General features: G+C 36.7%; 1 protein-coding gene across 3 annotated transcripts in view; it reads left to right on the forward strand.

Annotated features, from left to right (window-relative positions):
• The first annotated feature begins 364 nt into the window (after positions 1-364).
• The window catches only part of PDE4B (phosphodiesterase 4B, cAMP-specific), a 444,432-nt gene continuing 423,491 nt past the window's right edge, over positions 365-21,305 (forward strand). Inside the window, exons 1-2 of one of the 3 annotated variants that reach the window (XM_011994950.1) lie at positions 365-484; positions 5,737-5,975. In XM_011994950.1, coding sequence (XP_011850340.1) covers positions 443-484; positions 5,737-5,975 — 281 coding nt within the window. In that variant the 5' untranslated portion in view covers positions 365-442. Of the gene's footprint in view, positions 489-5,736; positions 5,976-21,305 lie in introns of all 3 variants that reach the window. The other 2 variants (XM_011994953.1, XM_011994952.1) reach the window with 2 other exon arrangements.

The raw sequence follows: 21,305 nt of genomic DNA on the forward strand, positions 1-21,305 counted from the left end.
AGTCTAACAAACTGTTGCAAGCATCAAATAAAATATTTTATGGGAATATACTTTGTAAACTATAAAGCACCTGTGTAAAATGCATATTCTTTTTATATTCTTCATGATCATTATTTGGGAGCCTAATTGTTACTTTTTATTCTTACTATCTTTTCCCAAATAGTTTTGTACCAATTTCTTGGATTTTTGTATTAATATTTTGTGAAGCTCTTTTCTCAGCATATCACATTTAATTGGCTTGGTAAATTATGATGTTTGGTTTTGCATGTACATGTTACACATTTCAAATGTTACTTTAGAGAGTATGCCACATATTTTTCTTTGAGGATACAGAGCTGTTGTTTTTTTTGTGTGTTTTTTTTCTCCTGTAGGTATTAAAAAGTGTCAGTAAAGCTGCATTGAATAACAGACATCCTAAGAGGGGATATTTTCCACCTCTATAATGAAGAAAAGCAGGAGTGTGATGACAGTGACGGCCGATGATGTAAGTTCCAAAAGGTCCCAATCATGTTCGGTCTGTTCAATAAAGAAGTCACTGGATAATTCTATTCAAAGGGCAGCTGGGGGTGTTCAACACACCACTCTGTGACTAGGTGTTTTTCTGACATGGGCATAGCCAGCACCTGGATCTGGCATTCTGTGAATTGGACAGCAGGAGCAATACCCTCTTTGCATCTTGGAAATGGGCTGAGTTTCACTTTTATGGTTTTCAATCACAGAACCACCAATCTCTAGTCTACGCCCACATCCTCACTCTCAGACAATTCCTCTTTCCACACTGCTTGCATGATCAGTTCTCTGATAACTTTCTTCCACACTTTTACCCATGTACAGCTAACCCTTGAAAGTCACTTCCTGTGGTGGGGTTTTTGACAACTACTCGTAAGAAACTTGTGATATACATAGCCCTAGGCCTTGCTATTCAAGTGTGGTCCTTGAACCAGCAGCATTAGCATTACCTGGGTGTTTATTGAGAATGCAGAATCTCAGGCCACACCTCAGACCTACAAATCAGACTATATTTTAACAGGATAGCAGAGTAAATAGGTATGTACTTTGTTTGAAAAGCCCCAATCTAAATCATCTGAAGAAATCTGTAAACTATCTTCTATAGCTTTGGATCTTGGTCCTTAATTATCTCTTTGCTTTCAACTGACCAGTCCTTCATTAGTGTGCCTTTAATTGTCTCATCTTTACCCAATTACTGTTTGTAATTGAGCTAAAAATTATGTGCTGCTGATCAGATATGTGAAAGGAAAGAAAGGAGGGAAGAAGGAAAAGTAATTTTCCTTGTTTTCTGTAATAACCCATCTTGTTAAGCTCCTATTTCACAGATGCTCACCCCGTGGGCCCTGTGGGCCCTTTGCCTCATACCGCAGCAAAGCTTTGGCAGGAATGTTAGAACTAATTCTCAGCTTTCTTCTATGTTCCCTGTAGGACCCACAGTGCAGAGGGAGAGTTAGGTGTGCTGTTTAGGTTCTTGCTTCCAAAATACACTCCTTTTCCATTGCCATTTCTATTTTTTTTGCATGTCAAAGAACCTAGTTAATGTGTTGTGTTCTGTCACTTGTGGCAGCATTTACTTCTTTTTTTTTTTTTCCTCCCTTCCTAGCTCCTGGACTAGAAGGGCATTTCCTTTAAGTTACAGTCTAAGTTCTCAGTACCAACGTTGCTCAGGATATCTAAAAGAAAACTTCTGGGATTTAGAAAACTTTTTTCCTAAAAAAAAAAAAAAAAGCCTTGGAATTGTCCCTTAATACTATTTGTATACTGTGTGCGCCAGTATTTTGTTTTTTGGAAGAATAAAACTGATCAATGCATTCCATCTATAAAAGATGGACAAACCATTAATTCTTTCTCATCGCATCCTTGAATAATAATCCTGATCCTCCCTGAGGGAATAGTGGGCATAGTCAAAACAAGAGTAAGGTTGCCTGCAGGAAAAATGCAATGGATATGAACATTAACCCCACCATATTGGATAAATATTACCTAGATTTGCTCTGTTCACTATGGTAGCCACTAGCCACATGTGACTGTTAAGTACTAGTCTGAATGGAAATGTGCTGTAAACATGAAATAGATCTTGGATTATGAATATACAGTGCAATACGAAGCATTTCATTAATAATTTTTGATAATATTACATGTTACAATGTCATATTTTGCATACACAAGCCTAAGTAAAATATGTTATGAAAATAAATTTCACCTGTTTCTTTTTATTTTTTAAATGTAGCTACTAGAAAACTTAACATTACACCTTTGACTCTCATTTGCATTTCTAAGCACAGAAATTATATATGCAAATATATTAGGAGATTGTTTCAAAGAAGGGAAAATAGTAAGGGTGATAATAATTACCTCCAAAAAACTACTCTTCTAATTGATGGTGACTGCCAACAATAAAAATCACAGTTTTCGAAGAAAAAATTGCTTTCATTACTGTCTCATGGAGTATCATGACATTTAGCTTTGATTGGGACTCTGACTGCCATTCACTGCTTTCCATAATTTCCATTTCTGATTTCATAAGGCTTAAAAAATTCTGTCCTGTGGTCCAAATTGAATGTGTACCAAAGCACAGTAGGAGACCTTAAAAATACCTTATTCCATTTTCTCACTATGAGTTTAACCAGAAGAATTCAAAAAGTAAAGAATGCTTCAAAAATGACTGAAATAGAAAAAACAAAAGACAAATAATAACAACAACAAAACCTTGACTACTTAAGCACTAGCATTTCTCATCTGTACATTTCAATGGTCCCAACTTGGTTGGTTTCAATATGGGGCTATCACAAAGAGCTATCCTTTGGTGTCCCCTCCCCCTCCTCTCTGCAAACTTCTACTTAGGTGCAGGATTTTACACTACCTTTTCCTTTGTGACAACCTTTTCAAATTTTATTGGCAAGAATATTGACTTTTAAACAAACAATTATTCAGAAACAGAAGGATAAACCAAAACTAGATTTTTCCTTAGGGATTATTCATATTATCAGGTGAATTTTGGAAACCATGATGCATTTTAAAAGTTGTGATTTCCAGAGGTAACATTCAAATTAATGTTCCTTTCCACAAAATCTTTGAAAATTTAGGAAAAGAAGTTCAAGATCACAAATCAGTAATTGATAATTGACTAAACTAAATTTTACTATGAGGTTTTTAGTAATTTTAGGGTAGTGGTGTATAAATTATTGGTATGAATTACAGAGTGCGAAGTAATTATGAATAAATCTGCATGAGTTAATTAGTGTTTGTAAAACAATATTAAGTTTTCATCTTGAATTTAATTTCTGACAAGCTATTCCATTATGCTCTTACTTTGTGGCAATGCATTTAATGTTAACTGAGGTCTTCTGGAACACATCTTTTTAACTTAAAGAATGATTTTAAATTTGAAAATTCGAGCTTGTTCGCAAATTAGTGTGGGAGATATTTTGTGATAGGTGTGACTTTTTGTTTTTCAAATAACAAGTACCAAATAGTACCCATTTAGGTCACTTACTACAATTAAACCTCGTTGGTAATAGTTCTTTTTTCTAAAGGAGAAAAATATCTGATAATCACATTAGGAGGCTAGGGTGGTTGGTGGTTTAGCTACATGATAGGTATCCTTATTTCTGTTCTTTGGCATGGTGTTTCTTACATAAGAGATAAAGTATATATTCAAGACTTTGCGTTCCAGATAACCAGTGCTTTCTTTACATGCATATTTGGAACTAGACTGATTTACAGTTATGATTTCATTTAGTTTGTTCTTAAATCTCTTCAGGAAGGTGTTATATATTTTGTCTCCTGAAGTAGTTTGTCTTTCAAAAAATAAGCATATATATTAGTTTTTCCCTTTAGCTTCTAATTTACACATGTAGACACACACACACCCCCCATACAGTAAGTGCCAGACCTACAATGGATTTAATATAATAACTAATTACTAAACAGTGAAATACTGATACATTCCAGAATGTTTCAAACTCTGGAAAATTTTAAATTGTTTTGTCTTCTTCCTGATACTGAACTGTGGTTCTACTGAATTTCAAATAAATAGTATTTTAAAATTATAAGTCAAGCAAAGAAAATATAATGGTATCCCATTTTCTGGTATGGAGGGTGAGGCTCCTGAAAATTGTCAAACCTGTTTTTGCCCCGATTTCTATCGTCAAAATATAGTCTTGCATGCCTCAGATAAGTATAAATCACTAGATTATATGTTCTGTGAGAAAAGATACCATTCCTCTTTTTGCTATTGTATCCTTCTTAAACAGCACAGTGCACAATAATAATAGATGTGTGTCCAACGTGTGTTGAATTAACACAGCTAGATCCTCAAACTTGAGTTAATTATCCTTGTATGAATTAGGATAGGGGCCATGGAGTGGAGGAGCGGAGGGTAAAGAACTTTGTTTAAACTTTAGGAGGTCTAGTCGCAGGTTCTCCTAACTCGAGTCTGAAGGGCTAGTAGGAAATACCTGTCTTTAAGGTCACAGAGTAATTTTTAGGTGAGAGACTAGCCCGATACTAGGACTTCTGTTATTCTCTGCTAGCCAGGTGTGGACAGTGAAAATTCTAACTTTTAAACCTTAAGTTGGTATCAGTGGCCATTGCAGGACTATAACATTTTCTGTTTCAACTGGTATGAATGGTACACCAGGAAGAGGCTCATTAGGGCCTCCCGCTCCCAACAATCTCAGGACCCATTGTCACCAAAAGATATGGGAAGAATAAATAACTTGTATCATTGAGTATAGCACAATGTCTTTGTCTTCTCACAAAGTATATGATTAATGTCAGCATTAGGGCATGTACTTGAACATGGCAGTTCAAGACTGGATAAAGTATACTTCTTTTTCTGAATTCTTACACAATTTGACCAAAAAAATTATATATATATATATAGATATATATCTATATATATGTATCTCCACTTGTAAGAAGACCTTTCATAAGAACGTAACAGTCACCTCTAATTATCAACATTCCACTGTTCTAAGATACAAAATATTTTTACCTTAAAACACTGAATGGCTGGGCTCAGTGGCTCATGCCTATAATCCCAGCACTTTGGGAGGCCGGGACAGGCAGATCACCTGAGGTCAGGAGTTTGCGATCAGCCTGGTCAACATGGTGAAACCCCATCTCTACTAAAAATACAATAATTAGTCAGGCGTTGTGGCGCGTGCCTGTAGTCCTATCTATGTGCGAGGCTGAGGCAGGAGAATCACTTAAACCCAGGAGGAAGAGGTTGTAATGAGCTGAGATCACTCCAACCTGGGTGACAGAGCAAGACTCCGTCTCAAAAAATAAATAAATACATAAAATGCTGAACAAGAAACTTTATATTTTCTCATAGTTTGTTCCCATAGTTGAAGAATGATAACATTGATTTCCAAAATATATTTTTAATTTTAGCTAATATCATTTTAGCAAATTATGAAAAAAAATTAAAATAGAAAGGAAAGAAGGAGGCCTCCAATCCACATGCTACAACTGGTAAACATTATCTATATGCCTAAAAATCTTGAGGAATATGCACGGATAAGTTTATTCCAAAAGCTGAGAATCAGCCTCTTCTATTGTTTTCTCTTAAGCTTTTGACATCAATGTTAGATTCTGATTGTGAGATAATCAGGACATCATAAGTGACAGCTTGATCATTTAGTTTCTTGTTTCACTCCATTTAACATTTGAATTTCATTTTCTTTCTCTTCTTTCTTTCTTTCCCTGTGGTTCCTCCAGAATGTTAAAGATTATTTTGAATGTAGCTTGAGTAAATCCTACAGTTCTTCCAGTAACACACTTGGGATCGACCTCTGGAGAGGGAGAAGGTGTTGCTCAGGAAACTTACAGTTACCACCGCTGTCTCAAAGACAGAGTGAAAGGGCAAGGACTCCTGAGGGAGATGGTATTTCCAGGCCGACCACACTACCTTTGACAACGCTTCCAAGCATTGCTATTACAACTGTAAGCCAGGAGTGGTGAGTAGCCTCAAAATCAAATGTCAGTTCTAAATTTTTATTTTCCAATTTCTCCAAACATGATTTCATAGTATTAAAATGTGCTTTTCTGTGAAATAACTAAGACGATCGACATTTTGAGAATTTGTTTCCCCTTAGAATCAAACATAAGGTCTTGTAAACAGTGGAGATATTTTCTAGTTCTTCAGAGTGGAAGGAACATGCTTCATTTAAAGCTACTGAGGAAGGAATGAGATACATTTACATTAATGTAAAGGGATAGCAAAATTACTGCTTATGATCTAACTTTTTTAAAAAGAGCTATACAGTGTGCATCAGTATTTTTTGACTTAGAAAAACAAATTACATGAGTCACTATATGTATATGATATTCTTATTGCTGAACTCTACACTTATCCCTAACTTCTCTTTATTATCATCCCATTTTATTAATCTCAGTTTGTGATTATCTATAAAAATAAACACTTCTTTGTAAATTGAAAGAGTAATGAAAATTGTGCTGTGATAGATGCTGGGACTATTTTGCAGAGTCTATATTTATGAAAGAGGCTATTTTAAACTAGTGTTGAAAAGTTAATCATCTAATCTTACAATTGTGGTTATCATGCCATGACTGCTTCGAATATGTGCTTTATTATGTATTTAATAATTAGTACATTCTCACTTTTTCTCTTCTGTTTTCTTATATCATTTTAAAATACTTTTTCAAGAATTACTGGCTTACATATCAAGGAGATTTATCATGAAAATGAAAAATAATTTCTCGGTTTGATATGATTTTAAATTAATAATGTGTTGCTTTTAAAATAGCTTTTTGTTTAAATAATTTATCAAGCTGAAAGACTAAACATTAAATTATTGTACAACATTATTCTAGTAAATCATTAAAAATCTATGATTTTTATGGTGTACCATGTACCTCTGCCACATGCTGAGCTCTCCAGGGCTGATGACTAGCCCAGTATGTGCTCTTTGAATAATGATATACGGCATCTTGACATCCTTTAGTTAATGTTTACCTGACACATTGAGAATTAGATCACTGAAACTCCAGGTATCATAGTTAATAGCATCAAATATTTAATCAGACAATCCGTGTGATAGAGAATCATGCTAAAACATTGTAAAGAAAATGGATTAAAAATTTGAGAGGCACTGTCTTATATCTTCTGTTCAGCTGAATTAACATTATATAACAGTCATAGCCAATCATGGAGAACTAAAAGGGGTAGGGCTCCCCTATAGGGTACTCAATCACATGGCTTATGTGATTAGTCTTGATTGTGCATCTGTATAATTACAGATTTGGAGTCTTAAAGATTTCTAGATTTATTTTTCAGCAAGTTGGCAGTGATACAATTCTACCAGTTGTTAAAGTATTGAGATGTTTTCATACCAGTTGGTAAATATATGCTTTCTTGAGCTCTCTGATTGCCCCTACTACTATCCCAGACTATTCTCCAGAAGTCTCCAGAATTTCTCACAATCTAAAAGCAAAGAGGTGAAGACTGGCACAGAGGAGTCTGGTTTTGGTGGGTGCTGGTGCTATATCTGTTGTTAGATAATTTTGAAAAACACCTTGGATAAAATGTACAGTGCCTTGTAAAGTTTGAGTTCATTTAATTCAAAGACATTTTGGAAGTTGTAGAATTGTTCCTTCCTTAAAAATATCAAATCTAGACCCTGCCATTTGGGGCATGCTTGTTTATCTTTCCTAGTTGAATGTTTTTATTTTTAAAGGAGGGCAATAATATTTGTCTCATTGGCTATTGTGAGGATCAAATGAGGTAATCTATCTAAGGTTTTTTGCTTAGTAAAATGCATTCGGTAGGTAATCAGCAAATGTTGATTTTTGTTTTCTTGATCATTATCCAATGAAGAATTTTTGGAAATCAGAAACCATGTCTCAAGTATCAGTAGCCTTATTCTGGGTGTCAGTATTTTAGGGTGAAATGGAAAATTTAGCCATTATTCATGTTCAATAGTCAGTGAGCACCACATATTAGTAATTCATTTATAACATGCCTGTTTTATTTCAATTGACTGGCTACTTTTTAAAGTATGAGAGTAGAGTATGCAGTTATCAACTCTAAATTTATTTTTAAATATAAGTAACTAAAAGCGTTTCTGAACATCTCTTGAAAATCCGGCTTCCACTGAAATACTGATAGCTGAAGACTGGTGGAATTATTGATGAAGGAATCTGATTAAAAAATGATTTGACTAGAAGTGAGGAAACTGGGTTCAAATTATGATCATTGCCATCAATTTGATGAAAGTTCATAGAGATAAGGAGTACTGCCTGCGACTATGTGAGAGAAAGAATTGTGCTTACCACTTAGAGTACCAAGAATATGGAATCAATTTCCATGCCAAGACCAGCAATGAGCAAATGTTTTCTGTAAAGGACCAGATAGTAAATATTTTAAGTTTTATGAGCTTTGCAGTCTCTGTCACAACTACTCATCCTTGCTGTGATATTGTGAAAGGAGCCATAGCCAATGTGTAAACAAGTAAGTGTTGCTGTGTTCCAATAAAACTTTGTTTACAAAAACAGGCAGCAGGCTGGATTTGGCCTGCCAGAGTTTGCTGATCCCTTTCTAGACTACTAAACATCTCTAAGACATGATTCTAGGATTTGATAATTGCTTTTACAGTTATCGAGGACAAAAACTGACTTTGAGGTCCTGGCTGATGTGCTAAATAAGTCACAAATATGGGACGATGTGTTCTAGATCAAGCTATCAAAGACAGTGAAATAATTTGATTCAGTTCTAGTGAAAAGTATTGCTCAATTTTATGTAAAGTTTTATCTAAAAACATTAACATGATTTTAGGATATGTTTATTTGGAGAAAACTGGCCATCATTACAGCAAAAAGACCTGAAATATCAGAATAGTAGTTTTATTTATCATGGAGCAAGAAAGAGTTAGAAAGGACTCAAGCCCAGTTTTATTGGGTGATTTCCATTTTGTAGCCTTTCAGATGAGTTTCTATTATAATACAATCTCCAAAAGACAGAAATGAACAATGGAAATGGTAATACCTACATTTCAGAGTCATGAGGAAAATTAAAGAAAAGGTTTGCTCTGCATATAGCACAGTCACTTGTTCTTAATGGTTATTTTGATGTTATTATTATTGTCATTTTTGTTAAATTTAGACTGAGCAGCCAAAATTATGCATTTTCTATTATTGGAGGTTTTAGGGAAACTTTACCTCCTGAGTTCTTGGAACCAACTTGGACATATGATGAAGGAGGAATTCAGGTATGAAAGCAAGATGTTATCTTTAATACTGATAAAATTGATATTGAAAATATAATTTATGTCTGTGGGCAAGTGGGTTCCTAATATTGAAACCTATAATTACATAGATGCTAGACCTGGGCAGGATCACTTCACCTCTTACACACACATATATAGAAGGCCTACCCCTACAAAACTTGTAGCATGGAGGATCTGTAGAAATCCTACCCACGTGAGAAAGTAGAGGGAAGGACTGAATTGTACATGGCCAGTTTCTCCTTCTGAAAACACCAACAAAGATTAAATTATTCATTCTCCCTGGAGAATAGCGAGTAAGGCGGCAGAAAGAGGCTGGAAATGTGATGCTGGTGGCATTCTGGACACTTGCAAGGCATATCAAGCATTTCCCAGTTTTTAAAATCTTTTCACCTTAACTTCAGGGGCACATGAGGGATGTGGCTGTTCTTTAGAGGAAGATATCGGGAGTATACCAGTACCGACTTACCGCCATCTTTGTGAAGCCGTTCTCGCAATATCAACTGCTGCCCCTTTGGCTATTCCCCCGGCGTCAGCCGCCAAAAAAAAAAAAAAAAAAAAAAAAAAAATCTGAATTCAAAGTTTCCTGCTGTTGTAACCTGAAGTTCAAAGAAAGGAAGTTCTCAAATTTATCCTCTGTGTATTCTTGATTTTCTCATTTTGTTAGCAGGATCTTGAAGCGTGGTTTAGAGGGAGGGTTTCCTAACCAGCTGCAGCCTAAGTCATCTTCCGCTGTAAAGGCTGTAGTTTCGTCAGACCCTTAGAAATTGTATTAGTATAATACCAAGTCTCTGATGGACTTCACTTTTTAAATAGTTACTGATCTACCAAATTTATCAATGCAATTCTGCATAACCAAATTTAGATAATAAGCCAATTCTGGGCCGTGAAATCTAAGTTAATCTATAACTTTAATCTTCTTACATGAGGATCTTAGAACACTTTACTTTTTCAAGTCCTTCGCTGTTTACAGCTTGTTTTTATGTATTTTAATTATCTATCTCTCTCTATATATATCTTACCACACAATACATTAGCATTTTTTTTTTGCATTCACCGTTTGATTTGGATTTTCCCAGATATTTACCAATATTTTTGGTTTTAATTCCTCCTCATATCTTAGACCCTCTGCTGGGATTACTTGCCTTTTTGCCTGAAGTCAATTCTTTAGAATTTATTTCGGTTTGTCTGAAAATGTCTTTACTTTATTTCAACACTTTGAAACTATTTTTTCCCTGCTTTTTGTCTTCTGTTGTTACTATTAGGAAATCAGCTATCGCTCCAATTGTCTTTCTTGTAGATGACCTGTTTTTTTTTTTTTTTTTTTTTTTTTTTGTCTCTGGATTTGGGCAGTTGAACTTTACTGTGCCTAAGGGTGGATTTCCTTTTATTTATCTTATATAAAATTTCCCCGACTTCTTGAATATGAGTTTATATCTTCCTCATCAGATCTGGAATATTCTTTATCATTATCTCTTCAAATATTTTATCTGCCAGTCTTTCTCCTCTGCCTTTGGACTTCTGACTAAATGTATTTTTTTTTTTTTGAGACGGAGTCTCGCTCTGTAGCCCAGGCTGGAGTGCAGTGGCCGAATCTCAGCTCACTGCAAGCTCCGCCTCCCGGGTTCACGCCATTCTCCGGCCTCAGCCTCCCGAGTAGCTGGGACTACAGGCGCCCGCCACCTCGCCCGGCTATTTTTTGTATTTCTTAGTAGAGACGGGGTTTCACCGTGTTAGCCAGGATGGTCTCGATCTCCTGACCTCGTGATCCGCCCATCTCGGCCTCCCAAAGTGCTGGGATTACAGGCTTGAGCCACCGCGCCGGGCCCTGACTAAATGTATTTTTTAAACTTACTTATTTATCTTCCATTTCTCTTAATTTATTCCACATTTTTTTCTCATTTTGTCTTTCTGGGCTGCATTCTGATAATTATTTCTAATCTGCCTTCGAGTTTGCTAATTTTTTTTCAAACGATGTCTCATTTGTTATTAAACCTATTATATATTTTTTTCATTTTGATTATTGTGTTTTTTAATTTTAAAGTTTTTATTCATGTATTTAAAAATATACTAGATAATCTTATGTGGTTTTCTATTCCCTGCATGTATTCACTACCTATTACTGCATAACAAATAATCCCAAAATTTACTGGCTTAAAATAACAATATTTTTTATCTCAGAGTTTCTATGGATCAGGAATCTAGCTGTGGCTTAGCTGTGTGCCTCTAACTCAGGTTCTCTCACAAGGATGGAATCAAGTAATTGGCCAGTACCGTAGTCATGTACATGGGTGGAAAGGTGGGCAGATCTGCTTCCAACCTCACCAACATGGTTGTTGAGTGGCTCAATTCCTGGCTCTGGCTGACTAGAAATACCAGTTCCTTGCCATGTGGGGCTCATAGACCCATGTGAAGGCTATTTATAACATGCCAGTTTGGTTTCTCCAGAGCAAGTGTTTTGGGAAAGAGAGACCAATAGAGAGTGAGCAAGACAGAAGTCAAAGTATTTTGACAACTTAATCTTAGAAGTGACATCCCGTCACTTTTATATATTCTGTTCATTAGGTCTTACACATGCACAGGGGAGGGGATTCTGCAAAGGAATAAACAAGGAGGTGGAGATCACTGGAGATCAGTTTAGAGGTTGTATATGGCTTTGCAGATATTTTCAAGTTTTAGAAAGCAAGAATAGTTATTTTATCGTTTTGCTCATTTTAGTATCTAAAGTTTTCAGTGATTCTATTTTCTATTATCTTTGTTTCTGATGGTTTTTGCTCATGCTTTTAACAAACTTTATTAAGAAAAATAGCCAATGAATGCTGGGCTTAACACCTAGGTAATGAGATGATAGGTGCAGCAAACCACCGTGGCACATGTTGTATGTAACAAAACTGCACATCCTGCACATGTACCCTGGAACTGAAAATTAAAAAAAAAAAAAAATTCCTTACTACTATTTAAAAAAACTTTATTAAAGTACAATCAGTGTGCAAAAAAGTATACATATCATAAGAGGGCATGTTGATAAAATTTCACAAATTGGCCACAGCCACAAAACCAGGAACAAAATCAAGAAACAAAACTTTACTAGTGTCTGAGAAGCTCTTCTTATGCACCCCCTGAGCCCCTACCCCATCACTACCTCCTCCATATATCTGACAACATCTATTAGTTTTGTCTGTTTTTGGACTTTACATAATGGAATCACATAATGTATACTCTTTTGCATTTGACTTATTTATTGCCCTCAACATTAGGTTTAAGAGGTGTGCTTAATTGTATTGTGTGCTGCCACAATAAATTAAATGTCATTGAAACATTATTTGTAGGCACAATTTAAGGTATCAGAATAAAGTTCGTCATCAGAATTTGCACTTGATTCTACCAAGTCTATAGGGGCATTGGGGCATTGGTAGATTGATTAGAGGGTTTCTCAATCATCTGGCTGAAACATGATCATAATCTGTGAAGGTCCATTGTCTATGAGCCCACACCCTCAACCACTGGCCCTGCTTGAATTATCACTGAGGCTACCCTTCTGGCAGTCTCCTGGATGTAGAGTAGGGGTGTGTTTACTTCTATTTTACCTTTGCAATGAGAAAATAGCCCTTTGAAATTCTGGTTTAATTTGGGAAGACTCTCCTTTTGAATGCCTCACCCAGGCATGGCTGGGCTTTGATTACAGTTCCCCCTTGACCCTCAAGGACATCAGACTGTTGTTAACTTTCACTCTGTGTGGTAAATATCCTCAGGGCAAAAGCAGCTTTGGTGTCCATTATGTACCTTTGGCAAGAAACGTACCCTTATACTTTGGCTTGCTATTTCCTTACTAACTTGACATTTCTTTAGTAGCATCAAGAAAGTAAGATGATACTTTTCCTTATTTTTAAAGCAAAGATTTTGTTGAGATAACCTTGCTAACAATATTACAGAAACCTTTCATAGCTACTTGCTATGGAGATCTTAGGTCCTTTCGTTCCACACTTGTTTTGGCTATAAAATTGCCTTTAGTACATTCTTAAACTGAAGCTTCTGATGACAATTCTTAAGTGTGTGCTCCCAAGGGCCTGGTGAGGAACTATTTCTTTGACTTTTGCTCCTGAAGACACTATATTTCCCCAGTATCTGAATGTTCTTGGCTTTGAGTAAAATATTTCCTTATTTTATCTGGTAGATACTAGTATCTTTATTGTTTTATCTCCCTTTCAGAAAGAAACATCTGAGTTTGCAGTAGTTTAATCTGAATCTTATTTTAGTGTATTTTCTTCCTTCATACTTGTAGGCCTACATGGAGTTGATTACTTCACTTCTTTTACTTTTTCTTGCTATTTGATCTAGGTATTGGTAATTATCCACGGTTGAGGATAAATACCAAATACATACACAGACACACACACACACACACACCCTTAAGCATATCATATTCAAACTACAGCAAACCAAAGACCAAGAGAAAAATCTCTAAAGAAATCAAATAATAAAAATAGACATATAGAGGAACAAGAGTAATAATTATACTGGACTGTTTGTCAGAAACCACGAAAGCAAGAAGAGAGTAGAGTACATTATTTGAAGTGTCGAAATAAAAACCTTCACCAGGCTAGAATTTTATAACCAGCAAAATTATCCTTCAAATGTGAAGGCGAGAGGGAGACTTTTTCAGACAAACAAAACTGAGGAAACTCACTGTCAGCAGACCTACTTTACAGGAGCATCTTAAAAGCATGTTTATTCATCAAGAAGAAAAATGATATAAAGCAGAAACATAGATCTACACAAATAAGAGTGCCAGAGGAGAAATACATGAATATAAGATAACATTGTTTAGTTTTTTCAAGCTAAACTTTTTTAACTATATAAAACAGCTGTTTCAAGCAATACCAACAACATACTGGGTGATTATAGTATGGGGTAAGGGAAATGAAAGACAACAGTGTGAAATAAACAAGCAGGAGCAAATGGGAATATTCTGTTTTAAGATATATGTACTACACGTGAAGGTAGACTTAGGTTACTTAAAATATACATGTATATTATACATATAATAGATATGTAAATATATATAATATATATTATCTTTATCACATCTGGAACAGCAGCTGCTATTGGAGTCACCACTTGGTTAAACTTACGATAATCCACTGTTATCCTCCAAGACCCATCTTTCTTCTGCAGAGGCCAAATGGGAGCGTTGAATGGGGATGTGGTGGGAATAACCACCCATGTGTCTTTCAAGTCCTTGATTGTGGCACTAATCTCCACAATCCCTCCAGGGATGCAATATTGTTTTTGATTTGACCTATTTTTCTAGGTAGAGGCAGCTCTAATGGCTTCCGTTTGACCTTTCCCACGATAATAGCCCTCACCCTAACAGTCAGGGAGCCAGTGTGGGGGTTCTCTCAGCTGCCAAGAGTGCATGTGCCAGTTATGCACTGGGGAAATGACCACAGGATGAGTCCGAAGACCCACTGGATCCACTGTGAGTTGGACCTGAGCTAAAACTCCATTAATTACCTGACCTCCATAAGCTCCTGCTTTAACTGGAAGACCACAGTGACATTTTGAGTCCTCTGGAATCAACGTTAGCTCAGAGCCAGTGTCCAGTAGTTCCCTAAATGTTGATCATTTCCCTTTCTCCAATACACAGGTACCCTGGTAAAAGGCTAGAGGTCTCCTTGGGGAAAGATGGGAGAAAGATTCACTGCACAAATTGTCGGTAATGTAGTGGAGTCCTTCCTCAAGGGGACCTGGCCTCCCTTTCATTCAAGGGATTCTGGGTCTGTAAACTGGCTTAAGTCTGGAAATTGATTGAGGGTATTATGTATAAGTCACTAAACTCCTTGCCTCTCATGAGTGGTGAATGAGGAATGTCAAATGCATCTATTTTGCATTATATCCACGCTAAGGACTATTAGTTTTCTCCATACTATCAGAAGTAAAGTCCTGAGCATTATTGAGTCTAATCATATTAAGCAGCCAACTCCAGAAACTCCCAAACTAATGAAAGAACTGCATCCTTAATATCCTGTTCCTCCAGAACCATTCCAGGTACCAAAATCTATGTTTGTCAGATTTCTGTAGAGGGACAGAACTGCTAGGATACAAAGTCCCACAATAAGCTGTCTGTAAGCTTGAGGAGCAAGGAGAGCCAGTCTGAGAGTCTCAAAAACTGAAGAACTTGGAGTCCAATGTTTGAGGGCAGGAAGCATCCAGCATGGAAGAAATATATAGGCTGGGAGACTATGCCAGTCCCTCCTTTTCACATTTTTCTGCCTACTTTATATTTGCTGGCAGCTGATTAGATTGTGCCCACCAGATTAAGGGTGGGTCCTCCTCCCCAGCCCACTGACTCAAATGTTAATCTCCTTTGGCAACACCCTCACAGACACACCCAGGATCAATACATTGCATCTTTCAATTCAGGTGAAGTTGACACTCAGTATTATTAACTGCTACAGAGGGCCACTATTCTCCAGACTCCAGAATGATAGATCCACTGACAGCTTGTACCCTGTACCTGGAAAAGCCACAGGCATTCAATGCCAGCCGTTAAGAGCAGCCATGGGAGGTTGAGCCCTGTAAGGCCATAGGGGCAGAGCTGTCCAAGGCCTTGGGAGCCCAGCTCTCATATCAGTGTGCCCTGGATGTGGGACATGGAGTCAGAGGATATTATTGTGGAGCTATACAATTTAATGATCACCCTGCCAGGTTTTGTACTTGCATAGGGCCTGTAGCCCTGTTCTTTTGGCTGATTTCTGTCTTTTAGAATGGAAGTATTTACCCAATGCCTATACCCCCATTGTATCTTGGAAATAACTAACTTATTTTTGATTTTTCAGGCTTATAGGCAGAAGGGACTAACTTTGTCTCAGATGAGACTTTGGACTGTGGACTTTTGAGTTAATGCTGGAATGAGTTAAGACTTTGGGAGACTGTCGGGAAGGCATGATTATGTTCAGCAGTGTGAGAAGGACATGAGATTTGGGAGGGCCCAGGAACAGAATGATGTGGTTTGAATCTGTGTCCCCACTCAAATTTCATGTTCAACTGTAATCCCCAATGTTAGAAGTGAGACCTGGTGGGAGGTGATTGGCTCATAGGGGCACTTTTGCATGAATGGTTTAGCGTCATCCCCCTAGTGCTGTTCTCATGATAGTGAGTGAGTTATTGTGAGATATGTTTTCTTTGGAAATGTGTAGCACCTCTCCCCTCTTTCTCTTCTTCCTGATCCACCCATGTAAGACATAACTGCTTCCTCTTTTCCTCCCACCATGATTGTAAGTTTCCTGATTGTAAATTTCCTGAGACTTCCCTAGAAGCAGAAGCAGCTATGCTTTCCTGTACAGCCTACAGAACAATGAGCAAATTAAACCTCTTTTCTTTATAAATTACCCAGTCTTGGGTATTCCTCTGTAGCGATGTGAGAATGGCCTAATACAAAAAGGCATACAGTTTGGGAAAGAAGAAATAAAATGATCTTTGCAGATGACATGACTGTCTTTACAAAATATCCTAAAGACTGGCAGAAACAAACAAACAAACAAACAAACAAGAAACACCTCTCCTTGAAGGAAATAATCAATATAACAAGGTTTCTGGATATATAGTTAATATACAAAATCAGTTGCTTTCCTATACACTGGCAATAGAAAATTTAAATTTGAAATTATAGTGATAAAATGTCATTTACAGAAGTGATACCTTCCTTCCCCCAGCAAACCCACCAATTTAACAACAACTCACAGACAAATTATCTTACTGAGAAATCCAAAACTAGTTGAGAGGCTCCTGCACCCAGACACATCAAATCCCACAGGAAAATTCAGGACACCCTCATTTCTGAATCCCTACCCACAGCTCAATGCCACGTGATCGAAAGGAAAACCCTAGCTCCCATCTTCTCCCTGGGGAGTAAAAGAGTTGAACCATGTGTATGACACCCTTCCAACTTCTTCCTCCCCAAAGGATGGGCCTCTCTCTTTCCAGTCTTGGAGGAGTAATGGAACCCAGCATAATCTAACCATCCAGGGGCTGGTAAGAACACAGACAGAAGTTTGCACTGACAGTTCCCATATCCTTTCCCTCAGCTCAACACAGAGCAAGAAAATGAAAGATCCCTGCTTCCAGCATCTTCTTGGGAAGGGAAGAGTTAGTCGGCTTGGCCAATGCTCCAGCTTTTCTGGCAGCTTCCCAAAGGACTTCCTCTGTCTGGCTTGTTTGGGAGTACTTATGGGACCTGGCATACTCTAGCTGCCTTGGGGCCAATGAGAACAAATATGGTGGTTTGTTCTAGCATGCAACTAGATGACATGGTCCCTCCCACAAGCTCAGTGTAGGGTGAACAGATAAAAAAAATCACAGATCCCAGCTTTCCTCTCTGTGTGTCATGGGAAGAGTTGGAAAGGGCATCATATGATTCAATGTTTCTGGGGACTACTTGAGGAATGGCCCAAATATCACTTGTATTGGAACACTGATTGTACCTAGCATACTCTAGATGGTAGCTGCTAAGAACAAAGAAAACAGATTGGCAGATTGGAGAGGCCCCCAGAATCTCTGGCTGGGCTGGTTAGTGAGGGTCTTCTCCTTTATAAGGTTAGTCTGTGAAGATTGGGAGAGGTTGCTGTTTTGTCTGACGTACAGACACCAACACACAAAGAATCGAGGAAAATAAAAATAAACATGGAAATAGGTTCCAAACAAAGGAACAAGATAAATCTCCAGAAACAAAGCCTAATGAAAGAGAAATATATGATTTACCTAACAGAGAACTCAAATTAACCATTATGAAGATGTTCACGAAAACCAAGAGAACAATGCATGAACGTGAGTATTTCAACAGAGATATAGAAAGTATAAAAAGTACCAAAAAGAATTCATAGAGCTAAATATTATAATAACAGCTAAAAATTCACTAAAGCAGTGTGACAGGAGACTAAATCAAGCAGAAGAAAAGATAAGCACACTTGAAGACAAGTTATTGTTGTTGGAAATTATTCAGTCAGAAGAGCAAAAAGAAAAAAATCGCAAAAATAAAGACAGCTTAAAGGACTTACGGGACACCATCAAGTGGACCAATGTGCACATTATAGGAGTTCTAGGAGGAGAGAGGAGAGAGAAAAAGAACCACAAAACATATTCAAAGAACTAATAGCACAAAACTTCCCAAATCTGGGGAAGAAAATGCACATTCTACTCTAGGAAGCCCAGCATATACAAAATGAAATGAACTGGAAGAAACCTACGCTGAGATACATTATAATTATATTGTCAAAAGTCAAGGCAAAGAGAGAATTTTCAAAGTAGCAACAGAAAAGTGATTTGTCATGTACAAGGGATTTCCCATAAAACTAAAAGTGGATTTTTCAGTAGAAAACCTTGCAGGCCAGAAGGGAGTGGGATGATATATTCAAAGTGCTGAAATTAAAAAAAAGAAAAAAAAAGAAAGAAAGAAAACTGCCAGCAAAAAATACTATGCATGCCAAAATTCTCCTTCGAAAATGGAGACTTTTCCAGACAAATAAAAGCAGAGAGGTTGGGCACTGTGGCTCACGCCTGTAATACCCATCACTTTGGGAGGCCAAGACAGGCAGATCACTTGAGGTCAGGAGTTAAAGACCAGCCTGGCCAACATAGTGAAACCCCGTCTCTACTAAAAATACAAAAAATTAGCTGGGCCTGGTGGCACGTGCCTGTAATCCCAGCTACTTGGGAGGCTGAGGCGGAGATTGCATTGAGCTGAGATCATTGTGCCATTGCATTCCAGCCCTGGCAACAGGGTGAGAATCCGTCTCAAAAAAAAAAAAAAAAAAGCAGAGAGAGTTGATCAGTGCCATACTTGTCTTAAAAGGAATGCTAATGGAAGCTCTTCAAGTTGCAACAAATGACACAAATAGTAACATGATAGCACAAGAAAGTGAAACTTGGTAATGATAAATATATAGACAAATACAGACTACTGCAAATACTGTAACTGTTGGGTTAATCACTTTTAATTATAAAGTTAAAAGACAAAATATATTGAAAATATCTGTAATCAAATATTATTTAAAGGGATATGGAATGTAGAGAGATGTGAATTTTGACATCTATAATGTAGTGTGTGATGGGAAAGAAGTTCAAGTGTAGAGAAATTGAATGTAAGTTATTAGTTTAATATAGACTATTTTAAATAAACTATAAAGTAGACTAATAGATATTTTATGTAAGCCCCATGGGTAGCCACAAAGAAATACCTATAGAAGATACAAAAAAGAAAAAGAGAAAAGAATCAAAGTATATCAGTACAAAATATTCACCACAACACAAAGGAAGACAGCATGAGAGAGGAAGACATAGGAGGTCAAGCTGGGAGGATCACTTGAGCCCAGGAGCTTGAGACCAGCCTGGACAACATAGGAAGACCCTATCTGTAAAAAAATATGTTTTTAAAATTAGTTGGGCATGGTGGTCTATGCCTGTAGCCCTGGCTACTCAGGAGGCTAATGCAGGAGGATTGCTTAAGCCTAGATAACAAAGAGCTATGACTGTGCCAATGCACTGCAGTCTGGGTGATCCTGTCTCAATAAAAAATAAAACACAGAGAAAGAATAAAAAGACAGCTGTAAGAACCACAAGACAAACAGACAACAATGAACAAAATGGCAATAGTAAATTTTTCTCTATTAGTGTTTACTTTACATAGAAATGGATTAAATTCCTCAATCAGAAGACAAAGAGCAGTTGAATAGATTTGAAAAATAAGAGTGAACTATATGCTGTCTATAAGAAACTCACTTTAGATTTAAAGACACAAATGAATAGTGAAGGGATGGAAATATATATTCTATATAAATGGTCACCAAAGGAGAAGTGGCTGTACTTATATCAGACAAAATATATGTAAAGTAAAAATTAGTACAAGATACAAAGACGAACATTATATAATAATGAAAAGGTCAATTGAATGGGAAGATATAACACTTATAAATATATGGACCCAACATCAGAGCATCTAAATATATAAAACAAAAGTTGATACACCTAAAGAAATAATACGCAAAAAATACAATAATTATAGGAGGCTTCTTTACCCCATTTTTAATAATGGATAAGACAACTAGACATAAAATAACAAATAGCAGACTTGAACAACACTATAGACCAAAAGAGCCTAACATACCTGTATAAAATATTCATCTCATAGCAGCAGAATATACATTCTTCTCAGGTGTACATGAAACATTCTCTAGGATAGATCACATGTTAGGTCACAAAACAATTTTTAATAAAATGAATAAGATTGAAATTATACCAAATATGTTTTTGGAGCACAGTGGAGTGAAATCAGAAATCAGTAGCAGAAGGAAAACTGGAAAATTCACAAATATGTGGAAATTAACATACTCCTGATATCCTAGTATTCTTCACTTAGTGGGTCAAATAAAAGAATAAGGAAAGAAATTAGAAAATATTGAGGCAAATTAAAATAAAAATACAACATACAAAACTTATGGGATGCAGAAAAAAATAAATAAAAATGTGACATGCCAATATAAGACCTTTACCATGAATGGAATTTGCAGGACTGATCATTGCTCTGGGTAAGTCAGTGAGTGAATGTGAAGGCCTAGGATGTTACTATACATTACTATAGATTCTATAAGCACTCTACGCTTAGGCTACACTAAATTTACAAACAAATATTTTTCTTCAATAAAAAATTAATCTGAGCTTACTATAACATTTTGCTTTATAAAATTCCTAATTAAAAAAATATTTTTAACTTTTTGCAATAATACTTAGTTTAAAACACAAACACAGCCGGGTACGGTGGCTCATGCCTGTAATCTCAGCACTTTGGCAAGCCAAGATGGGTGGATCACCTGTGGTCGAGAGTTCAAAACCAGCCTGACCAACATGGAGAAACTCCATTTCTACTAAAAGTACAAAATTAGCCGTGGTGGCATATGTCTGTAATCCCAGCTACTCAGGAGGCTGAGGTAGGAGAATCACTTGAACCTGGGAGGCGCAGGTTGCAGTGAGCTGAGATCACGCCATTGTACT

The sequence above is a fragment of the Mandrillus leucophaeus genome, unplaced genomic scaffold, assembly GCF_000951045.1.
Source record: "Mandrillus leucophaeus isolate KB7577 unplaced genomic scaffold, Mleu.le_1.0 Scaffold464, whole genome shotgun sequence".
Classification (NCBI taxonomy): Eukaryota; Metazoa; Chordata; class Mammalia; order Primates; family Cercopithecidae; genus Mandrillus; species Mandrillus leucophaeus.